At 46.0% G+C, this 19,305-nt stretch overlaps 2 protein-coding genes across 3 annotated transcripts; both read left to right on the forward strand.

Annotated features, from left to right (window-relative positions):
* The first annotated feature begins 3,640 nt into the window (after positions 1–3,640).
* LOC100830131 (probable serine/threonine-protein kinase At1g01540) lies at positions 3,641–7,251 on the forward strand. The gene is made up of 7 exons (XM_003575059.4): positions 3,641–4,972; positions 5,504–5,608; positions 5,691–5,813; positions 5,897–6,067; positions 6,148–6,277; positions 6,354–6,566; positions 6,729–7,251. The coding sequence occupies exons 1-7, from the start codon at positions 4,344–4,346 to the stop codon at positions 6,846–6,848; spliced, it is 1,491 nt and encodes a 496-aa protein (XP_003575107.1). The 5' UTR covers positions 3,641–4,343; the 3' UTR covers positions 6,849–7,251.
* A 3,270-nt stretch (positions 7,252–10,521) lies between these two features.
* On the forward strand, positions 10,522–17,818 carry LOC104584275. Of its 2 annotated transcripts, none has more exons than XM_024460457.1 (7): positions 10,522–12,421; positions 14,299–15,607; positions 15,688–16,074; positions 16,214–16,405; positions 16,602–16,763; positions 16,874–17,202; positions 17,354–17,818. In XM_024460457.1, exons 1-6 carry the CDS (start codon positions 10,616–10,618, stop codon positions 17,200–17,202), a joined length of 4,185 nt encoding a protein of 1,394 aa, XP_024316225.1. In that variant the 5' UTR covers positions 10,522–10,615; the 3' UTR covers positions 17,354–17,818. The 2 variants fall into 2 exon arrangements, with proteins under 2 accessions (XP_024316225.1, XP_014755508.2); XM_014900022.2 differs by having other exon boundaries at positions 10,524–12,421; positions 16,871–17,202.
* Positions 17,819–19,305: the final 1,487 nt, after the last annotated feature.

Below are 19,305 nucleotides of genomic sequence, written 5' to 3' on the forward strand. Positions count from 1 at the left end.
CAAATACAATGTTGTGCTGATATGGCGCTTGCGGTCTCTATAATCTTTGCACTCCAATGTTTCCATAGATAGTGACCATTTCCGAAATGAAGCAAAACAAATGGAGTCATGATGAGCGAAGCAGATGAGGCGAGTAATTTATCAGTTACTCTTTTGATCTTTTCCACCTACCATTCCGTGGACAAAACATCCTGCCACTTATCTATTCTGAGCTAACGATATGCACAATGACAATGGTATCTACTGATTGCACCGTCACCTGTTGGGACCCATTTGCGTTGAGAGAAGCTCCAACATGAAGGAGAGATGAGAGATTGAGAGGACCTATGGTTTCCAGCAGATGGACTTGGTCAGCAAGCTCATGTTCCTGTATGGATTCACAATGGATCTCTTTCTCTGCAACTCTTTTAAAAAGAAATGCAGATCTATAACGATAAAGATTATGATCACTGGAGATTGTAACATAACCCTACCGGTTTAAGGCCAATTGCTTCTTGGAATTGGAGGAATTTTTTAAGGAGATCCTACCTCAACACAAAGATAGAAAATAAAAGAGTAAACTTCATCTAATGGACTGTCCTCATGTTAGTCTCCGTTTCCAGCTGACATTCTTTTCTATAACTTCTTTTGTTGTTCATGGCTTCACGCAAGAAAATTTAATCAAATTAGAATATGAAGACACACATAACCACCAGATCTTGGGTTAATTTTCTACATGAAACGCGTGATCAAGCTAGGTGTACAGTTTAATACTATAATTAATGATCAGGGATAAAGGGAAGAAGAGGACATTGCCGTTCCAACCACCGTAAACATGTCGGTCTGCAACAGCAGATCCCCTCTTAATCATTCGATGGGCATGTTGTACCACTCTCCTTACCACGTGGATGGTGGTTAATTACCTTCAATATATGCGATGCAGCTCTACTGTGGCATTGTACTAACTGCTCTGCATTAGCTTAAACTATACTGTTATTATCAACAACCTTTTTTTATATCAAAAGGGGCTGCCCAGAAGAGTGTCTTAACGTAATTTAGGATAAACAAAGAACAGACATGGGCTCTACCCCCTACAGGCAAACAGCACCAGACGCACACAAACGAGCTGCCCAGAATACACTTGGGTTCAGTACAGATGAAAAAAACAGGAAATCCTGTAGCATTTCATAGCCGCCACAGAGATGAGACAGCGTCATCGATACCATCAGTTGCCTATGCCATCAGTCTTCGAGTAACTGGCGCCCATCCCTACGACCGACAGAAGATCTCAGCCGTGACTCGCCACGGTCGACGCAAGCACCGGAGCAGCACCTCTTTGAGCACCGGATTTCTGGAGACCAGCCCAAAGATCAAACAAGGAGCAAATCGTACACATCACCGCTGAAGGATCATGAGGCATTTCATTATGAAAACGGGTGTTGTTCCTAGTTTTCCATAGTGCCCAAATGATCGCAGCGAAACCAACAACCGCTAAGTCCCTCTCCTACTTACTAAAATGTAACGGGCAGTGACTCGGAGCTTCATCTACACTAGCCGGAATGCTGACAAAGCAAAAACTAACGTGCACAAATTCTCCATGAACATAAGATGAACAATTGTTTCCTTGCGAGAGCAAAACAAACGGCGATCATCTCCCTCCCACCCCCGCCTTTAAGTAAGAACATCTCTACTGCGAATTGTCCCCCTACCTTAACCAACCACAGGGAACACCTTAATTTTCAAAGGAACTTTGATTTTTCAAAGAAATCCGTAAGGAAAGTAACCTGCGACCGTTTTAACAATCCATAAAGCGAGCCTACAGAAAAAACTCCCCTCAGCTTCCAGCTTCCAATACAAATTGTCCTTACGATCCATAAGTCAGAACCAGACTACAAGCTTTTTCAGGTCTTCCCACTGACCTAAAGAACTCATTTTTCTAGTACATCAGCAACTTAGCCATCATTAATACAATATCAGAAATACTAGTACGGTTTTTTGAGACAAAGAACTCATTTTTCTTTCACAACTGTAGTATAGTACTGTACAAATATGTACCGGCAGTAGTAAGCCTGCAGACAAAGAAACATGCAGAAGCAATGATCAGTGAGTTAGTGGCCATTTCCAGAAGAGGCCAAACTGTAGTAGTAATGATCAGTTAATTATCAACTTGCCTGCTGGAAGAACAGGGGTGGATCCTGATCAAGACAGCAGAAAATGATTATTTATAATCCACATCCTACAGATCAGCTAATTAATACATAAACAAGTTGCTGATGCATACAGTATACTCTTAGAGTAGTAGTACTACTACAGATGTGCCTCCAACAACTGATTTCAGTTGCAGTAATGGAATGATGTATGTTCTGACCTTGCAAATTTTACTTTCTTTTTGCTGTTTTCCTGAATTTAAGGGTGATTGACCTGGATAAGCATCTGGCTCCCCTAATTTGGTCAGCACATGATGCTAATACAACAATCAGCATGTACAATAAGAACTTCTTTATGGGTTGGTCAAAATCAGCCTTAAAGGAATATATAGCAACTAATATAATTATTCAAAATAAGTGACTAGCATAATTGGACGCCACCTCTCAAATTTTGGTTCAAAGGGAAGCAAGTGGGATACCGCTTATGGCCCGTTCTAACCAACAAGGGACTTGTCCAAAAAAAAAATCCTTAAAATTTAATTTGAAGATATAGATGGAGGATTTAAATTACAATCTTATTTTACAGAATTTTAGAAGAAAAATAGTTCAATTGCTGGTAGAAGTGTTAAGATTAAGTGTTCCAATGTTCCATACAAGTCTCTCGGCGGTGGTACGGCGAGGAGCTTGCCATCATTTAGCTGCATGCGGTGTACGTCTGACGCGAGAAATAAATATGCGAAATGCTATTCCTCATCCCATAACCTGGACACGAGATATGCCAAAATCATTTACTAAGGCTCAAAGTCGTGTAGCAGTTTCTGTGTCTGTATAACGGAGTACTATTTGCTCATCACGCGGAGAGCGACAATAATGAGCATAATGGGAGGTGTGATGTCTCTAGTGATTGGTCAGCTTCTTGCCGCAGAAGCATCTTCAGATGCTAACATGCCATTCTTAGCAGGTAAAGTACTGTTCTAAAAAATCACTGACGAAAAATATGTCAGAACTCTATAATCACACAGTACTAATTACTATTACTACTCACTTACCCATAGGACTACTCCTATTTTTCACGAAGTAATTCTCGATGGATGTTTCAAATTCAAGGTTACACAAGAAAGTTGGAGATTATGAGGCACGGATAATTAGCAAAAGATATAGTACGAGTACTATAGTGAGTGTCGCAACAGATCCCTGTACAATTTTGACTCAAGTTGACATTCAATGCCAAAATTCAGGAACCGAAATAACCGGGACCCTAAAAAACGCAATATATATTTCTATACGAAATATATGTACTCGCTACGTCCGGAAATAAGTAAATTGAATTTTTAAGATAATATAAAAATAAAAAAACTGCAAAACAGGTGACTTGGATTTGCAAGAGAGTAATAAGAATAGAAAATTGCAACATGCTCTCCGTGACAGCTCCTCCAGGGGATGATTGAGCAAAGTATCAGCAGACACTCCCCACTGTAATCCGCCTGTAGTATAAAAAATTAGGCACAGAAAGTTGCCGCTGCTTCCCTCCTCCTCGGCTCCTCCTTCCTCCTTCCAACTCTTTGAATTTGCGCTCCTCGGCTCCTGTGTCTCCTGAGCCAGGCTTCTTCACCTCCTTCCATGCATGCAAAGCAGCAGTGCCCTCATTACTTCTCAATTACTCCACTAGGTATCTCTCTAGATCTCCCCCCCCTCTAGTAAGGCTCCATTTCACCTGCCATTACCACCAAGGCGAGGCTGTGGTCGTCGTTTATTTCCAGCAGTAGCAGTAGCCCAGCCCGGTGCCATCTTCACCAAGCAAGCAACCGGATACAGCTCGTGTTTAGTAATCTTCTTCTCTCTGCGTTTCTTGTGTTTGCCCCTGGAAATTTCATCACACCAACCGCCCGCCGGCTGCACGCACCATCTTTCTTTCTTTCTTTCTCTCTTTCTTTCTCCCGTCTCTCTCACCAGAATCCAAATTTTTTCATCACACCGACTGAACCGAACCATCCACCGCTCTTCACTTTCCCAGCAAGCAAGAGAAACCCAATCCTCGGATACAACAGCATTGCCGCCGTCCCTCTTCATCCTATCCTTCTGCACCCGATCGCCCACCCAAATCCAACAAAGCTGTTTGCGCCGCGGAATCCAATCTTTGCGGTTTAATTACCCGAGGTAGTGCAGAGATCCGCCGATTCGGTAGAATTGAGTTCGGGCGATCCACGGCTAGCTCCCATGTCGGACGCGGAGCTGTCCCAGAGCACGGTGGTGTTCGGGCTCCGCATGTGGGTGCTCGTCGGCATCGCCGTCGGCGCCGCCTTCGTGCTCTTCCTCGTCCTCCTCTCCGTCCTCTGCTTCCTCGCCTCACGCCGCCGCCGCCGCCGGCGGAGGCCACCCACTCCCGTCCACCATCATCTCCCCACCTCTGCTCCTCCGGCTCCTCCTCTCAAGGTCGTCAGGGCGCCCAAGGACATCCAGGAAGTCCCCCCCTCCCACGCCGCCGCGAAGATACCGCTCGCGCAGGTGCTCCAGTTCCCCATCCCGGACTCCGTCGAGATAGTAGCCACGGCCGGCAACGGCAAGGAGCGCCGCGTGACGCACCCGCCGGAGCAGCCGCCGCAGCGGAGCGGCGGCAGCAGCAGCGGGAGCCGCGGTGGCGGCGCGGCGGACCACGCAGCGCCGGCGGCGGCGCCGGAGGTGTCTCACCTGGGGTGGGGCCACTGGTACACGCTCAAGGAGCTGGAGGCGGCCACCGGGATGTTCGACGACAAGAACGTGATCGGCGAGGGCGGGTACGGGATCGTGTACCACGGCGTGCTCGACGACGGCACGCAGGTCGCCGTCAAGAACTTGCTCAACAACAGGTAATTCTCTATTCATATAAAACTCTGATAGATTGCTTCGGTACAAGTATTTTGTACAAATTCTTTCCTCTTTAATGAATGTCAGAGCTTCCTGCCTTTGCTCAACTGCTTCCCCTTATTGCCTCAACAACAACAAAAAAATCTCCCTCTGAAAATTTTACAGTAACTTGGCATTGGTATCTAAGGATGCAGTTTTAATTTTCAGATAATGTTGTCAGGTATTACAGTAACTCTCCAAATCAATATGGACTTCGGTTGGTATAGTAATGTTATCAGCATTGAAATGTCTGTCAAAATTGTGTGACACATTTATATGTGCTGATTTGCATTAGTCTACAAATTGGGAAGCCTTTATATGTGTTGCCAGTATTGGTACCAGATGCCTTATGGACTGTACTTTATGTTTAGTAATTAGTACAAGGAGTTAGCTCTTTTTTCCTTATAGTTCGGATAGTATGTTCGTAGTCGCCAGCAGTTCAACTTTTTTTGACTGACTTGAACTACTGAATTCTTGTTTGCTTGACTTGTTAGGGGTCAGGCAGAGAAGGAATTCAAGGTGGAGGTAGAAGCGATTGGGCGCGTTCGACATAAGAACCTGGTGCGCCTTCTAGGATACTGTGCCGAGGGTAACCAGAGGTGCCGTCTTGTATGTTCACACTGTTTGGTTCCCTTGTTAAGCTCTCGAACCAACAATTTCAGTGTTTGGTTACGTTGTTAGGATGCTTGTGTATGAGTATGTTGATAATGGTAACTTGGAACAATGGCTCCATGGGGATGTTGGACCTGTAAGCCCTCTTACATGGGAAGACAGGATGAAGATTATACTGGGAACTGCGAAAGGGTGCGTGCCATTCAGCTTATTGTTGTCAATTACTGATTATCACTACCCTTTTGTCTGTTACATAAATGCCTGCCACTATGTAGGTTAATGTATTTACATGAGGGACTTGAGCCAAAGGTGGTCCACCGTGACGTCAAGTCAAGCAACATCCTTCTCGATAAGCACTGGAATGCTAAGCTTTCTGATTTCGGACTTGCAAAACTCCTAGGCTCGGAGCGAAGTTATGTCACAACGCGAGTTATGGGAACTTTTGGGTTAGTTTCTATGCATTGCTCCTATGTAATTATAATGTGGGATGAACAATGGCTACTGACTTTCTTCTTGCTCATTGCAGATACGTTGCTCCAGAGTATGCGGGGACCGGAATGTTAAATGAAACAAGCGATGTTTATAGTTTTGGAATTCTCATTATGGAAATAATATGTGGTAGAGTACCAGTGGATTATAACAGGCCACCTGCAGAGGTTAGTTACTTGGAGCAAATGATGTTTTCTGCACTTGTTAACTGCATTTATCGATTTGGCTGAACAAACTCTTCAGGTTAACTTAGTTGATTGGCTGAAGACAATGGTAAGCACCCGAAATTCAGAGGGGGTTGTTGATCCAAAGATGCCACAGAAGCCTACTTCTAGAGCAGTTAAGAAGGCTTTGCTAGTAGCGTTGAGATGCGTGGATCCTGATGCTTCTAAGAGACCCAATATTGGACATATCATTCACATGCTTGAAGTCGATGATTTCCCCTACAACAGAGATGTAAGCCTGTCAAACAAGTCATTCATTCTTTAACTCAACTTTCAGAAATTTATTTGCGTTGCATATGCTTTTTGAATTGGGCAGTCAACAGATTATTTTTCTTCTTCTACTATCATTATCTTTTATGAATCAAGGACATGACCAATGTATGTTGAATATCAGGAACGCCGAGGTGGTAGAGCTCCAGCGCAAGCAAGGTTGCCCGAGAAAATGCCTAGCGAAACCGACATCACCGGCGATAACCGGGAAGAACCTTTCAGATGGAAGAACACAAGGGCCTAGATGTTCGTCCGATTGCAGAATCATCTGTACAAAATCCCATGATTATTTCTGAACAGGGACAGTGCCAGTCATGGAGATCTTCACAACATCTGTACATGTCAAAGCAACGCCAGTAGCACTAGTATTTTTCCCTGGTTATTATATATTTATCCAATTGGAGACATTTTTCGCATGATAAAGCCCCCCATCATTTAAGTTAACAACGGGGTGTTGTTAAATCTGTCATGGTCAGCACATGCTGCTTGTGTCTTGTGCTGAAGAACTCTCTGTGCTGTCATTTTTGACGTTTCAACGCCGAGTCAGCAGGTTAGACTTAGACAAACACATACAAATGTGTTTATGCATGTGCCCCCAACAACAAATTTCCTTTCTTTAAGAATGCGGTACTAATGTGTTATCCTTTTCTTTTTGTGCTTCATGACGTCATGAAGTAATCAAGATGAAACAAGGATGACCAAAATATGAAATTAGCTGTTCACTGATGGGAAGGCATCTACTTATAATTTTCTTGATGTTACTTTTTTTAATTGTTTGTATTGTAACATGTGAAATGCATTAGTACTACTCCTAAAACAAAATGAATGGTGCCTGCCTGGCATCCATGTCTCGCGTGCAATAATTCTGAAAACACGAAAGCTATATAGAAGTTTTCTTTTTCAGCATTGAAACAAAATGTCTCTGCCGGTATGTCATGACCTGGACTACACTTGTTCTTAATGCGGCACACAAAGAGTATGCGCATATAGACAGAGTCATCCCTTACAGGCCTGCAAGCTGCCAACACCAACCAATTTGAAAGTTCAGATCTCGATTCTTAAGGAAGAACATCCAACCAATAATGCAGAGCCAGCACAATGAGAACAGCTTGACTAAAGGTGCAAACAAAGGGGGCAAAAGGAAAACAATATTTAATGCAACGCTACAAAGAATCCGAGGGAAGACAGGAAGAATGAAAATCTATGTGCCCATATAATAAACGCCTGTTTCAGCTTCTCGCTGTGCTGCACAAGAAGTATTTCTGAAAAACAAAACGATTTTGCTATTGAGAAGTCGCCTGTTTTTTATTAGTTAGAGATTAGTCGACATGCTTGGCCATTCGATTTTAATCCAACGATAGCAAGTGGATGATGAAAGAATGGAGATCGCATTCAGATTTTATCCAATTGTTCTGAAACGTCGACTGAGATTTAAAACTTATTTCTTAAAAATCGGGCGACTTAGAAATAGTCACACCCAAACATGGTTTTAAATAGCGCACTATTACATTTAGCGCCGGTCTCCTCTAGATGCTATAGACGCTATAGCCTGCTATGGCGCGTGCTATTTCAAATAGTGTTTTGCAAAAGAAATGTACAACTGAGGTTTCAAATAGCGCCGGTCTCCTCTAAATAGAAGTGTGCAACTGGACTGCTAGGTTAGATCTTTGAATGTGCAACTAATTAGATTTCGTATAACGAAAAAGCCAAAAAAAGTATTATTTGCACATTTTTCATCGAAATGTGCAACTGAGGTTCCTAAATCATTGGGATCAAAATCACGTTCGATTATATGTGTGCTAACACATCGCAAAAATGGCACCTCACTCCCTTGTTCCCATGCCACCAACCACTGTCCGTTGAAAAAAAACGAGTTGCACAATATAACTCAAAGTGTGCAACTGGATTACTAGGTTAGATTTCGTGTAACGGAAAAGCCAAAAATACTAATATATTTTAGTTGCATTATTTTCATCAAAATGTGCAACTGAGCTTCATAAACCATTGACATCAAAATCATGCTCGATTATATGTGTGCTAGCACGTCACAAAATGAACCCACCCACCCCCCGTGTTCACATGCCGCCCACCATCGCCCGTAGACAAAAAATGAGCCGCACAATATAACTCAAAGTGTGCAACTGGACTAATAAGTTAGAAGTTTCGATGTATAATTACACAAAGATTTCATATAATATATAATGAAAAAGCTCAAAAGAGTATTAGTTGCACATTCTTCATCGAAATGTGCAACTGAGCTTCTTAAACCATTAAGATCAAAATCACACTCGATATACGTGTGCTGACACATCACAAAAAACGACCCCTCCCCCTTGTTCCCATGCCACAAATCACCGCCCTTTGAAACAAAAAACGAGTTGCGCAATATAACTCAAAGTGTGCAACTGGACTACTAAGTTAGAATTTTCAATGTACAACTACACTAGATTTCATATGACGAAAATGTCAAAAAAAAGTATTAGTTGCACATTTTTCATTGAAATGTGCAATTGAGCCTGATCAACCATATATTGAGATAAAAAATCACGCTCGATTATATATGTGCATCACAAAAAATGGACCGCCACCACCCCCCTTGTTCCCATGCCATCATCCACCGCCCCGTTGAAAAAAAAGAGAGAAATTGCACAATATAACTCAAAGTGTGCAACTAAACTACTAAGTTAGATTTTCCAATGTACAACTACACTAGATTTCTTTCATATCATGTGCAATCGTCAGTCTAAAAATGTGCACCTTATATCCTGCAGACCGAAAAAACAAACCATATGGGAGATGGTCCAACTCAAAACAAAATTCCCTAAAAAAAAGAAAAACAAACCAACAAAACAGAAAAGATCACAAAAATTTATTAATTAATATCCAGTAGATACGCCATAAAATTATAGGCACAAATATATAGATGTGTATGAATTAACATATGAGAATTTTTTTAAAAAAATTGGGTGAGGTGGGAGAATGCAGCCATACGTAGTTGAATGTAAATGAGTCTGATATATAAACATGCCATTAAAATACCTAAGGATTTTGGTTTTCGCGAGGGTAAACAGGTCCTGAATAAACACACACAGAATTGCACATATGGCTACCAACACTCCAGCCTTGATTAAACAAGAAGAAGAACAAAACGCCAAAAAAAAAAACACCCAGCCAGCTTGTTACAAAAGGAAGCCCACAAACGTAGCAGCCCATGTGCTTCCCACGACCCACGTCAATAGCCCAAGGACATGTACACAAACAAAACTGGCAAAATAAAACACATGCACAAGTACGGATCTTAAAACCTCAAACGACGGCTGAGAAGGTCGACTGAGAAATAAGAATTGGTGACATTTGTAGCATCTGATTTGTGCAATCCTATACTTAAGGCATTAAACAGATATTATCATTCGTTCCTCAGTATGGACAGACACGACAATACATGTCTTCGTGTGCACTAAGATATAGGATTCGCCTGATTTGGCCTAACCTTTAAAAAAAATATAGACCCGTTTGGATTGAGTCGAAGTTTTAGCCTGGGAACCAACTACCGGGACAAGGTGCATCTGTGCTAATCTTGCTCGCCGGAACGATCCATAATTCCTACGGTCCGGATTCGGAGCGTGGAACAAAATTAACGGATGGAAAGACTTTACGTAGAGCTGAGCAAGACAAGAGATGCACTACGCTGGATCCGTTGCCCCGATGCTGTCTGCCTGCAAATGCTTGGTGGTCCAATAATCAATTTGTGCTTTGCTTGTGGACGCCAGGGCAGAGGGATTATTCTTCGCTATGAAACAGAGACATCGAAACAAGATGATAGCTGCAAGCTATCGAGCATATCTATGCAATGTCAGGCGCAAGCAATGGAGAATTCGCAACAAAAGCATGGCTCAGCGCCGCCGGCTATATATGTGATCCAGACGTAGCTCAGGCCTTTCCGTGCAGCTCCTCTTTGCCTGCTTTGCGCCGCGCCGCGTAGTCACCGCACCGCAGCATTGCCCACCAGCCATGGCTGACCCCGGCGGGGACAACGCCGGCGGCCAGACAACACCCGCTCCACCACTAGTTCCACCGCCCGAGGCCGTCGGCGATGTCATACCGCCGCCAGAATCCGACGCAGCCATCAACGAGGGCACAATTCCATCCGCATCAGCATCAGCATCAGCGCCGCCACCAAAATCCGACATGGCTGTCGGCAATGCAGTGCCTTCTCCACATCCACCGCCACCGAAATCCGACATGGCTGTCAGCGACGCAACACACCAGCAACCTCCGTCGCCACCGCCTCAGAAACCTGACAAAGCCGTCAGCGATACGACACCTGATCCTCCACCGCCACAGAAACCTGACACAACCGTCAGCGACACGATGCCTTCTCCACCACCTCCACCAAAACCTGAAATGGTTGTTGCCGATGCAATACCCCCTCCTCCATCTCCAAAATCTAACACGACCGCTGGCGAGAAGACAGCTGCCCCGCCAGTGCCACCCGAGACAAAAATGGCAGGCCAACCACAGCCTCATCAGCCATCTGTACAAGCCGAAGGGAGCAAGCGTCGTCGCCATGAAGAAGCCGATCAGGCATCGTTGTCAATGCCGGCGGCGTCGGGGCCCGTGATGAAGCCGCCTGAAACGAAGCGTCGCAAGAGTCTGTCGCGTACGGAGAGCAGCTCGCCTCCCGTAGCCGTAGGCGAAGCTGACACCACCAACGTCGTCCCTGGCTCTGCCATGAAAACCAAGCTCCAGAACAAGTGCTGGCTCGTGAAGAACACCATGTCATGGTACGGCCGGCACCGCTCCCGGCCGGCGAATGCAGGGAAGCAAGAAGACCAAGGAGCGGCGCAGACGGATAAAGTCCAAGGTACCAAGCCTTCTCCGTCCCCGTCCCCGGGGGAGGAGAAGGAGACGGCGGAGACAAATTCCAAGAAGCAAGACGAAATTGAAGAAGAGATCAAGAAGCAGCCGTCGACGACGCAACAAGTGCAGGAGGAGGAGAAAGAGGCGGCGGAGAAGAAGAAGAAGAAGCCGCACCCAAAGTGGGGGAAGGAGGAGACGCGCCTCGAGGAGATCCTCGAGGCTGCTTGCATCAGGCTAGTCGAGGCCGAGTACTCGAGGAGGCTCAGCAGGGAGAAGACGAAGCAGCAGCAGCAGTGCCTCCTCAGCTTCTCCGTCTTCCCGCTCGGCTCCAAGGTGAAGAAGCAGGCCGTGACGTACTGGTGGTCCACGCAGTTCGACCTGCCGCTGAAGAAGAGCCCAAGTGCCAGTGCCAGTGCCAGTGCTAGTGCGGATCAAATCTTCGAGGATCTCTCCAAGGAAGGCTTCCTCGAGCCGATCAAGAACCACTGCAGCAAGGTGATCCACGGGTGCCGGGTGAACCCGCTGGTGCACTGGATGGTGAAGCATCTGGCGCGGGACAAGTACCTGGCTGACCTGGACGAACATGGTAATCCGGCCGTGTACCAGGGAAAGTCTCAAGTCCACTGCTTCACGGCGGACAACCGTGTTCTGCTGCAGAGGCTCCGGGAAGAAGATGACTCCAAGGCCCAGCCCAAGCGCAACCAAACAAAGGAGCCTCCAAAGGGCACAAAAGCAGTTGAGGGTCCATCGCAGGTCCAGCGCAAGCCCAGCAAAATAGAAGAGCCGCCCAAGGGCACCGAAGTAGTTGGGGGCCCATCACAGGTCCAGCGCAAGACCAGCAAAACAAAGGAGGTTCATCAGGACGCAGAAGCTTCTGAAGGGTCATCGAAAGCCCATCTCAAGCCCAGCCCAACAAAGGAGCTTCCTCAGGACGCAGTAGCTGGGCGCTCGTCTCAGGTAGTTTCTTCCTCTCGTATTTATCTAGCCCATTTTTTTAAGCTTGGTCAAGTTTATAAAACAATCTGCCAACGTCTACAAAAATAAATTAGTTTTACTAAATTAGTACCTATTTGATATAATAGATAATAGCTAAATACCGATGCGTTGCTTTGGGTAAAAAAAATTAAAATATTTGTTAGACTAAAGTAAATCCCCCAAAGATTAATTGTCGCAACTTACGTGTGTATTTAGATAAGGTTGTGACAATTAATTTGGATCAGTGTTATCTGCCAGCAATTGTATTCAACTTTGCTGACAAACACCATTACCATCTGTCTTTTTTCATAAAATTATTATTTGCATTAGAAAGAGGTGAAAAGTTTTCTTTATAATACAAGAAGATGACAGACTGCCGCCACCGCTTAGCTTTTTTATGAGTAGATAATTTCATTCAACTTTGGTGAGACACGTCATTCCATCTCTCTTGTGCCATAGAATTATTTTTTGGCTTGGAAAAGATGAAAAGTTTTCTTTATAGCATAAGAAGATGACGAGCCATCGCTACCGAGTCTTTTAATTTTTTGACTTGCAACATAAAAGAACATCATGTATTTTAAATGAAAGATGGGAAGTAGTCAATACTCCCTCCGTCTCATAATATGAGGCACACACGCATATCTAGATTTTTCAATTTGTTTAACTAAATATGTATGTTTTTTAACAAAAAATACACCATTAATTCATCATCGAAAGGAGCCATTTTCATTGTTACTGTACCAGCTGTTAAAATTAGGTCCGCTTGCCTAGGACTTGATCTTGGTACCAATCCATAACGATCAAAGTCGAATCGCGAGCCTATTAATGAAGCAAATTCAATGAAACAACAACTGGTACCGTATAGAAGGGGCCATAAACTGGAGAGTCTTGACCAATTTGAAAGATCGTTTGGTGTAGTTGAAATAACAGAATTGGAACTTGTTTGGTCAAGTAAAGGAAACTCAATCAAACTCATAACTGTCTCAATGGAATCTTTTTCTTCTTTTTTTTTCTCTAAATATTCAGTTAAGACCATTCCAAGGCTCCTTATCGAAAGATCTTTCGATATTTTTTTCTAATTATTTAATTTATATTTAATTAGATAAATTAACGATCTACGCTGCCGAGGGAGTACAATATTAGGGACTTGGCGAGGATATTCGCACATTTTGACCGTATCCCACTTCCCACCCCTCTGCCGAGCCGCCGCAAAGTAGGTGTCGCCACCGCCGCCTATCGCCTCGGCCGCTGCGGCGCTGCCCGCGCGAGCATATTCTCCTCCTCCCGCCAGCGCCGGCCGCCCTGCTCCTTCTCTCCCTCCTGCGCCATGGGCTACTGGTCGCATGGCTCCATCTCCTTCCCCCTCCCGAGCCCAGCCCCCTGCCCCTGCACTGTGGCTCGCGACCCAGCCCAAGCTCGGGTAAAGCTCGAGCAGAGCCTTGTCAGGCAGCTCGCCGGCAGCCTCGGACCGAGCCAAGTTCGGCTCTCGGCTCGTGTCCACCTGATTGATCCCTGAGTTAGTACGGAGTACTCCTACAAATTAAGATCTCTTTCATGTACGTACTATATGTTTTGTGCTATGTTCGATACATTTTTGTCATTTTGTCTGCATTAATGTATCCATATCACTATTTCTGATGATAGGATTTAGAAAAGTCGAGAAAACTGAAATTTGAAAAGAAAAAAAATTGAAATTTGAGAGGATGAAAAATAGAAGCAAAAAACGGTGCTCCATAAATTAGTGGCATCCTTTTGGTTTTTGTGCTATATATGGTTGAAGTACAAATCCCGCATTGATGTAGTTCTACTGTTATTTTGTCTGAACTAATGTATCCACATCTGTAATTTCCGGTCGATAGGATTCACAAAAAACGACCAAACGCGAGGGAGAGGCTGCAGACGCTAAAGTGCTACTGGGAGAGTTTGAGAAGAAGCTAGTGATCCTGAACATCAACGCGCACGTGTACCGGCTCCCGGAGCCCCTGCTGCAGTCCAAGCTCGCGGACCGGCTGCAGGTGCTGCAGTTGGGCCAATGGTGGAACACCGACAACGAGACGTACATGGAGGTGGAGGCCCTGGAGACGCTGAGCGCCATCGGTAACCTCAAGAAACTCCGGTACCTGGGCCTCCGCGGGCTCTCCAAGCTGACGCGGCTCCCGTCGGGGGTCAAGCAGCTCCAGCAGCTCGCCATCCTCGACGCCCGTGGCTGCCAGAACCTCGTCAAGGTTCCGTCTTCGACCGTCAAGCCCCTCAAGGCGCTGACGCTCCTGGACCTCAGCGAGTGCTACATGCTTGAGCACATCGGCAACGGGGTCACCGCGCTCACGGAGCTCAGGGTGTTCAAGGGCTTCGTCTTCGGCGTCGGGAAGCGGCAAAGCGACGCTTGCCGCCTGCAACATCTGGCCAAGCTGAAGAAGCTCCGGAAGCTCAGCCTCAACGTCACCACCGACGCCGACGTCGAGAAGGACGAGATGGCGCAGCTGGGGAAGCTCACCAGCGTCACGTCGCTCACGGTGACGTGGGGCGAGTGGCCCATCTTCTTGCTGGGCGCCGGCCCTGAAGACCAGCGGGTGAAACAGCTCCTCGATAAGTGGACCGGCCTCGTGCTGCCGCCGGGCCTCGAGAAGCTGGACGCCCGGTGCTACCCGACCGGCGGCGAGATGCCGGTGACGAAGTGGCTCAAAGGCAAAGATGCTCCCATGAAACTCAAGAAGCTGTACGTGAGAGGCGGGGATGTGGAGAGGCTCGACATTCCCGCAAGGAACAGCATCGAGACCCTGCGCCTGAGGTTCCTCAACAAATTCAGAATGAAATGGAACGACCTGCTCCCTGGTTTGAAGAGGAACAGCATTAAGTCTGTGGAGGTTGTGGACAAGGATCAAAAAGTGACCAAGAATCTAAACAAGGGCAATGTTCATGATGATGAACAACAGAAGAAGAAAGAAGGCACGGATCCGGATGGTGAACAAAAGAAGAAGAAAGAGGAGTGCATTGATCCCCTTAGAAAGCGGATGAAGATACCAAGATGTACCATAGATGAGAATGGGGTGTGGGTAAGGGATCTCAAGGAAGAAGAGTTAGAGAAGGATGCATCCAAATCTGATGCTGCTGCCAGTACCGCTGGCCAGACCGGAGAGGGCAAAGACGATGCTGGCAAAGCACAAACAGGTGGTACACTCTGCTCCAATATATCATCAAAAGGGTGTAAACTAAATTCAAGTTTTGTGTCTTACTACTTGTTTTTGTAGATGTCAAAGAAGGGAGGGCCCATGAAATTGTCAAAGAAGAGAAGGATAACAAGAAAAAGGATAAAGAAGAACAGAATCACCCGGAAGTGCAAGAACTCAAAGAGGATGAAAAGAAGAGAGCATCGACTACTGCTGTCGTTGATCAGGCTGTGGGTCCAGGGAGCCGCGCAGATGTCAAGAAATCATCAGTCCTCACATGCTGTTCTATGTTCCACACTTCACTGAAACGTTTGAAACTTAGCGGCGGTCAAGCTCTTCGTAAGGCGCCAAGAGAGGATGCCTCCACCAAAGCTGAAGCTGCTACCGCCGCTGCAGCCGCAGGCATCCCAAAATTCCCTGACAACAAGACTGGAGAACGCGATAATGATGCCGGCAAAGTGCAAAAAGGTTCGTCCTGCTCCAGTGATCAAAACAAAACTCAAGTGTTAAATTGTGTCTTTCCACTAATAAATGCAACTGTTCAACAAACCCTTATTTCATTCAAAACTTAGAGGGTTAAAAAAACCACTATTGCCTGTTTCTGTAGAAGCCAAAGAAGGGATGGATAACAAGAAAAAAGCAAATGAAGAAGAACATGGGGCACTGGTGAGGGATGAGAAGGATCAAAATAAGGAAGCATCAACTACTGCGGCTGTCAGTCCGGCTGTGCCTCCAACGAGCGACGGAGATGGCAAGAAAGCAGCCGTGCTCAATAAGGTCTACACAGACAAAAGAAGTGGTACATTACCTTAACTTGCCAATCTTACTATATTTATATGGAACATTACGATTTCATCCTGGCGACATGGTCTTCTAGATCTCACGTGTCACTGGGACACCTTGTATCATTTCTTAAAAATATCATGACTTATACTACGGAGTAGTAAATATATTTACTGCTTCCAGAACCTAGTAAATATATTTACTGCTTCCAGAACCTTCGAAGCCTTCTGAAGCTCCAGATATGGCGCCAAAGGAGGATGCTCGCAAAGCACAAAGCTCCAATGATCATGCGAACACCGAGCAAGAAGATGAGACAGATACCGATGAAGACAGAGGAAACGGCCTCAACGCGGATGAACCACAAAGAGAAACAGGTCCGGTCTTCTCCAAAGAGAACACCGACACGCACATTGTATATTAGCTGGTTTAAGGCTCTCTCCACCCAAATCGGACAAAAACAACACTTACTTTGCTTGCGCAGAAGACAATGGCAAAGACGAAGGACAGGTAGGCGGTCGCAAGGTGTTCGACACTGTCGCTAAGCAACCTACAGCCGGGGAAGACCGAGGCGGCGGCGACGTAAGGGCCGGTGATGCAACGATCCCGCCAGAGCTTGAAGAGAAGACCCCTGCCAAACTGACTCCAGCAGCTGATAAAGCACCTGCTTCTCACACATCAACACCCCCAGTGCCGCCTGCAACTACTAGTGCTGCCCCTACACCGTCCGCCGCCGGCCAAGCTACCACGGAGCCCAAGGAACCCGGACCTGCAGGCGTCGGCGGGGCATATACCAGCGGCAGTACAACATCATAGGTAATGAAAATTCTTCGTTCCAGTCCCCAATTTTATATGCAATCTGAAATTTCACCGCGACATGCGGACACATCATTCGCATCGCAGTTTTTTCAGGGCAACGATGAATTTAACTTATTTTGGTGCAATTTCTTCGGTTCATGTTCTGCAGGTGTCCGAGATCAGATACGAGGGGGTGTTCTCCTGACGGCCACCATTGATTTGGTTGCACGCGCGGGAAGTTCACATTTGGAAGAACAAGCCATCATTTTTTTCTGAAAAGGGAATGACCTGGTCTCTGCATAGAACAGGCCATCCTTACTTGTTCCTGGGCTCCGTTTGGCTTCTGCCTCAGCACCTCCGGACGTGTTTCTCAGCTAAAAGCACCAAAAGCACGTCCGAAGGTGCTTCTCAGCTTCATGTGTAAACGGGAGAAGTGTTTTTGAGATTGCTAGAAGCACCAAAAGCTGAAGCAGAAGCCCAAACAAACAGGGCCCTAGTGCTGAGTGCTGACGTGCTGCACTTCTACTATGTGCGAGCTGCAGTTCGTTATGTATATATACAGAGACATGGATTCCAAATTTGTGCACTCTAACTGTATATAAACCTTCAAATGAATAAGACGTGGATAAAACGATGTGGATACTGTGTAGAGTGGACACCCCTAGTGGCGGGCATATTTGTCTCCGCTTCGCTGTTGGGTTTGCCAAAAGATCAATCACATGAAGACGCACACGGAGAAACAATCACACAATTATTTGACCAACAGCGTGTACCGTGCCCTCTATTAATCTTTTTATTTCTTCTCAAATCGCACGTGCATGTATATATACACGCACGTAGCTAGCTACACAAAAACCAAACCGTACTACTGCTCGAACATACTTGTCCTAGTACAACTCTAACTAGTACTTTAGTAACTCTAATCCTAAACTCACGCACGGCCAGCAATCCTAATCCTATTAGGACTCATACTCAAGATTATGCTAACAATCTCTCCCTAATCTTGACTTGTTGTCTTCCGTGCTCTCCCTGGTCTTGACTCATCACCGCTTCACGACTTGTCGACTCAGCTCAACGCATGATCTTGACTCCCAGCCACGCTAACCTTGTGCACTACACCGTACACCTGTGGCAACATCGTCCACTCCTAGCACAAAACATCCACATGCTACTAATCACATAGTCTCATGCAGGGAACATGGCCTCACTGAAGAAACTCATCACTGGTTACCGCCTCACAATACTCTTGAGCTTTCGTCTTCTCGTTGAGACACACAGATGACCACGAGCCACCTTGTCTGCATGCACGTCCTTCGCCCACGGTGATACACCTCACCGGACAGCCCTTCGATCGTGACGTACCTCCACTGCTACAGAGCCTCACATAGACAAGCACTTGGACACAACTCCTCGAAGACAATCTTGATGAGATTCCCCGGTACCGCACCTCGGCACCACAAACTCCCATCAACGATAGTCAACGACTTTGCCGACGACGGTTTGCCCTGATGACGAGTACTTTCCGGCGATCAGTATTATGATCTTTCGTTACTAGAAGATCGGCCCACCGTGACGACGACTCAATCCAATCCGCTGAACGCTCCTCCACGCACAGCCACAGTCCGCCCGCAATTATCCGCGGACACCACTCCGCCGCCGTTGCCCGCCCCGAGGCGCTAGCACATCGCCTCCCGGGGGCAAGCGCGTCTTCAAATCTTTGACCTCGCTCTGATACCAAATGTTGGGTTTGCCCAAAGATCAATCACATGAAGACGCACACGGAGAAACAATCGCATAATTATTTAACCAAAGGCACGTATCGTGTCCTCTATTAATCTCTTTATTTCTTCTCAAATCCCACGTTACAAACACTAGGCCTGGTGCATGTATATATACACGCACGTAGCTAGCTACCACGAACCACACAAACCAAACCTGATTAGTACTCGAACATACTTGTCCTAGTCCAACTCTAACTAGTATTTTAGTAACTCTAATTCTAAACTCACACACGGCCAGCAATCCTAATCCTATTAGGACTCATACCCAAGATTATGCTAACATCCGCGTAATGGTTTGAGAATTATCCGATCACCCCTAGTGGCGTTCAAACCATATTTG

The sequence above is a fragment of the Brachypodium distachyon genome, chromosome 3, assembly GCF_000005505.3.
Source record: "Brachypodium distachyon strain Bd21 chromosome 3, Brachypodium_distachyon_v3.0, whole genome shotgun sequence".
NCBI lineage: Eukaryota > Viridiplantae > Streptophyta > Magnoliopsida > Poales > Poaceae > Brachypodium > Brachypodium distachyon.

What these genes read in the sequence shown, in the direction of transcription:
- LOC100830131 (XM_003575059.4), top strand. Translation starts at nt 4,344, where the DNA reads ATGTCGGACGCGGAGCTGTCCCAGAGCACGGTGGTGTTCGGGCTCCGC. An exon ending in ATACTGGGAACTGCGAAAGG is followed by an intron (nt 5,814 to 5,896) that starts GTGCGTGCCATT and finishes GCCACTATGTAG; the next exon opens with GTTAATGTATTTACATGAGG. An exon ending in ATTTCCCCTACAACAGAGAT is followed by an intron (nt 6,567 to 6,728) that starts GTAAGCCTGTCA and finishes GTTGAATATCAG; the next exon opens with GAACGCCGAGGTGGTAGAGC.
- LOC104584275 (XM_014900022.2), top strand. Translation starts at nt 10,616, where the DNA reads ATGGCTGACCCCGGCGGGGACAACGCCGGCGGCCAGACAACACCCGCT. An exon ending in TGCTGGCAAAGCACAAACAG is followed by an intron (nt 15,608 to 15,687) that starts GTGGTACACTCT and finishes TTGTTTTTGTAG; the next exon opens with ATGTCAAAGAAGGGAGGGCC. An exon ending in TGAACCACAAAGAGAAACAG is followed by an intron (nt 16,764 to 16,870) that starts GTCCGGTCTTCT and finishes TTGCTTGCGCAG; the next exon opens with AAGACAATGGCAAAGACGAA.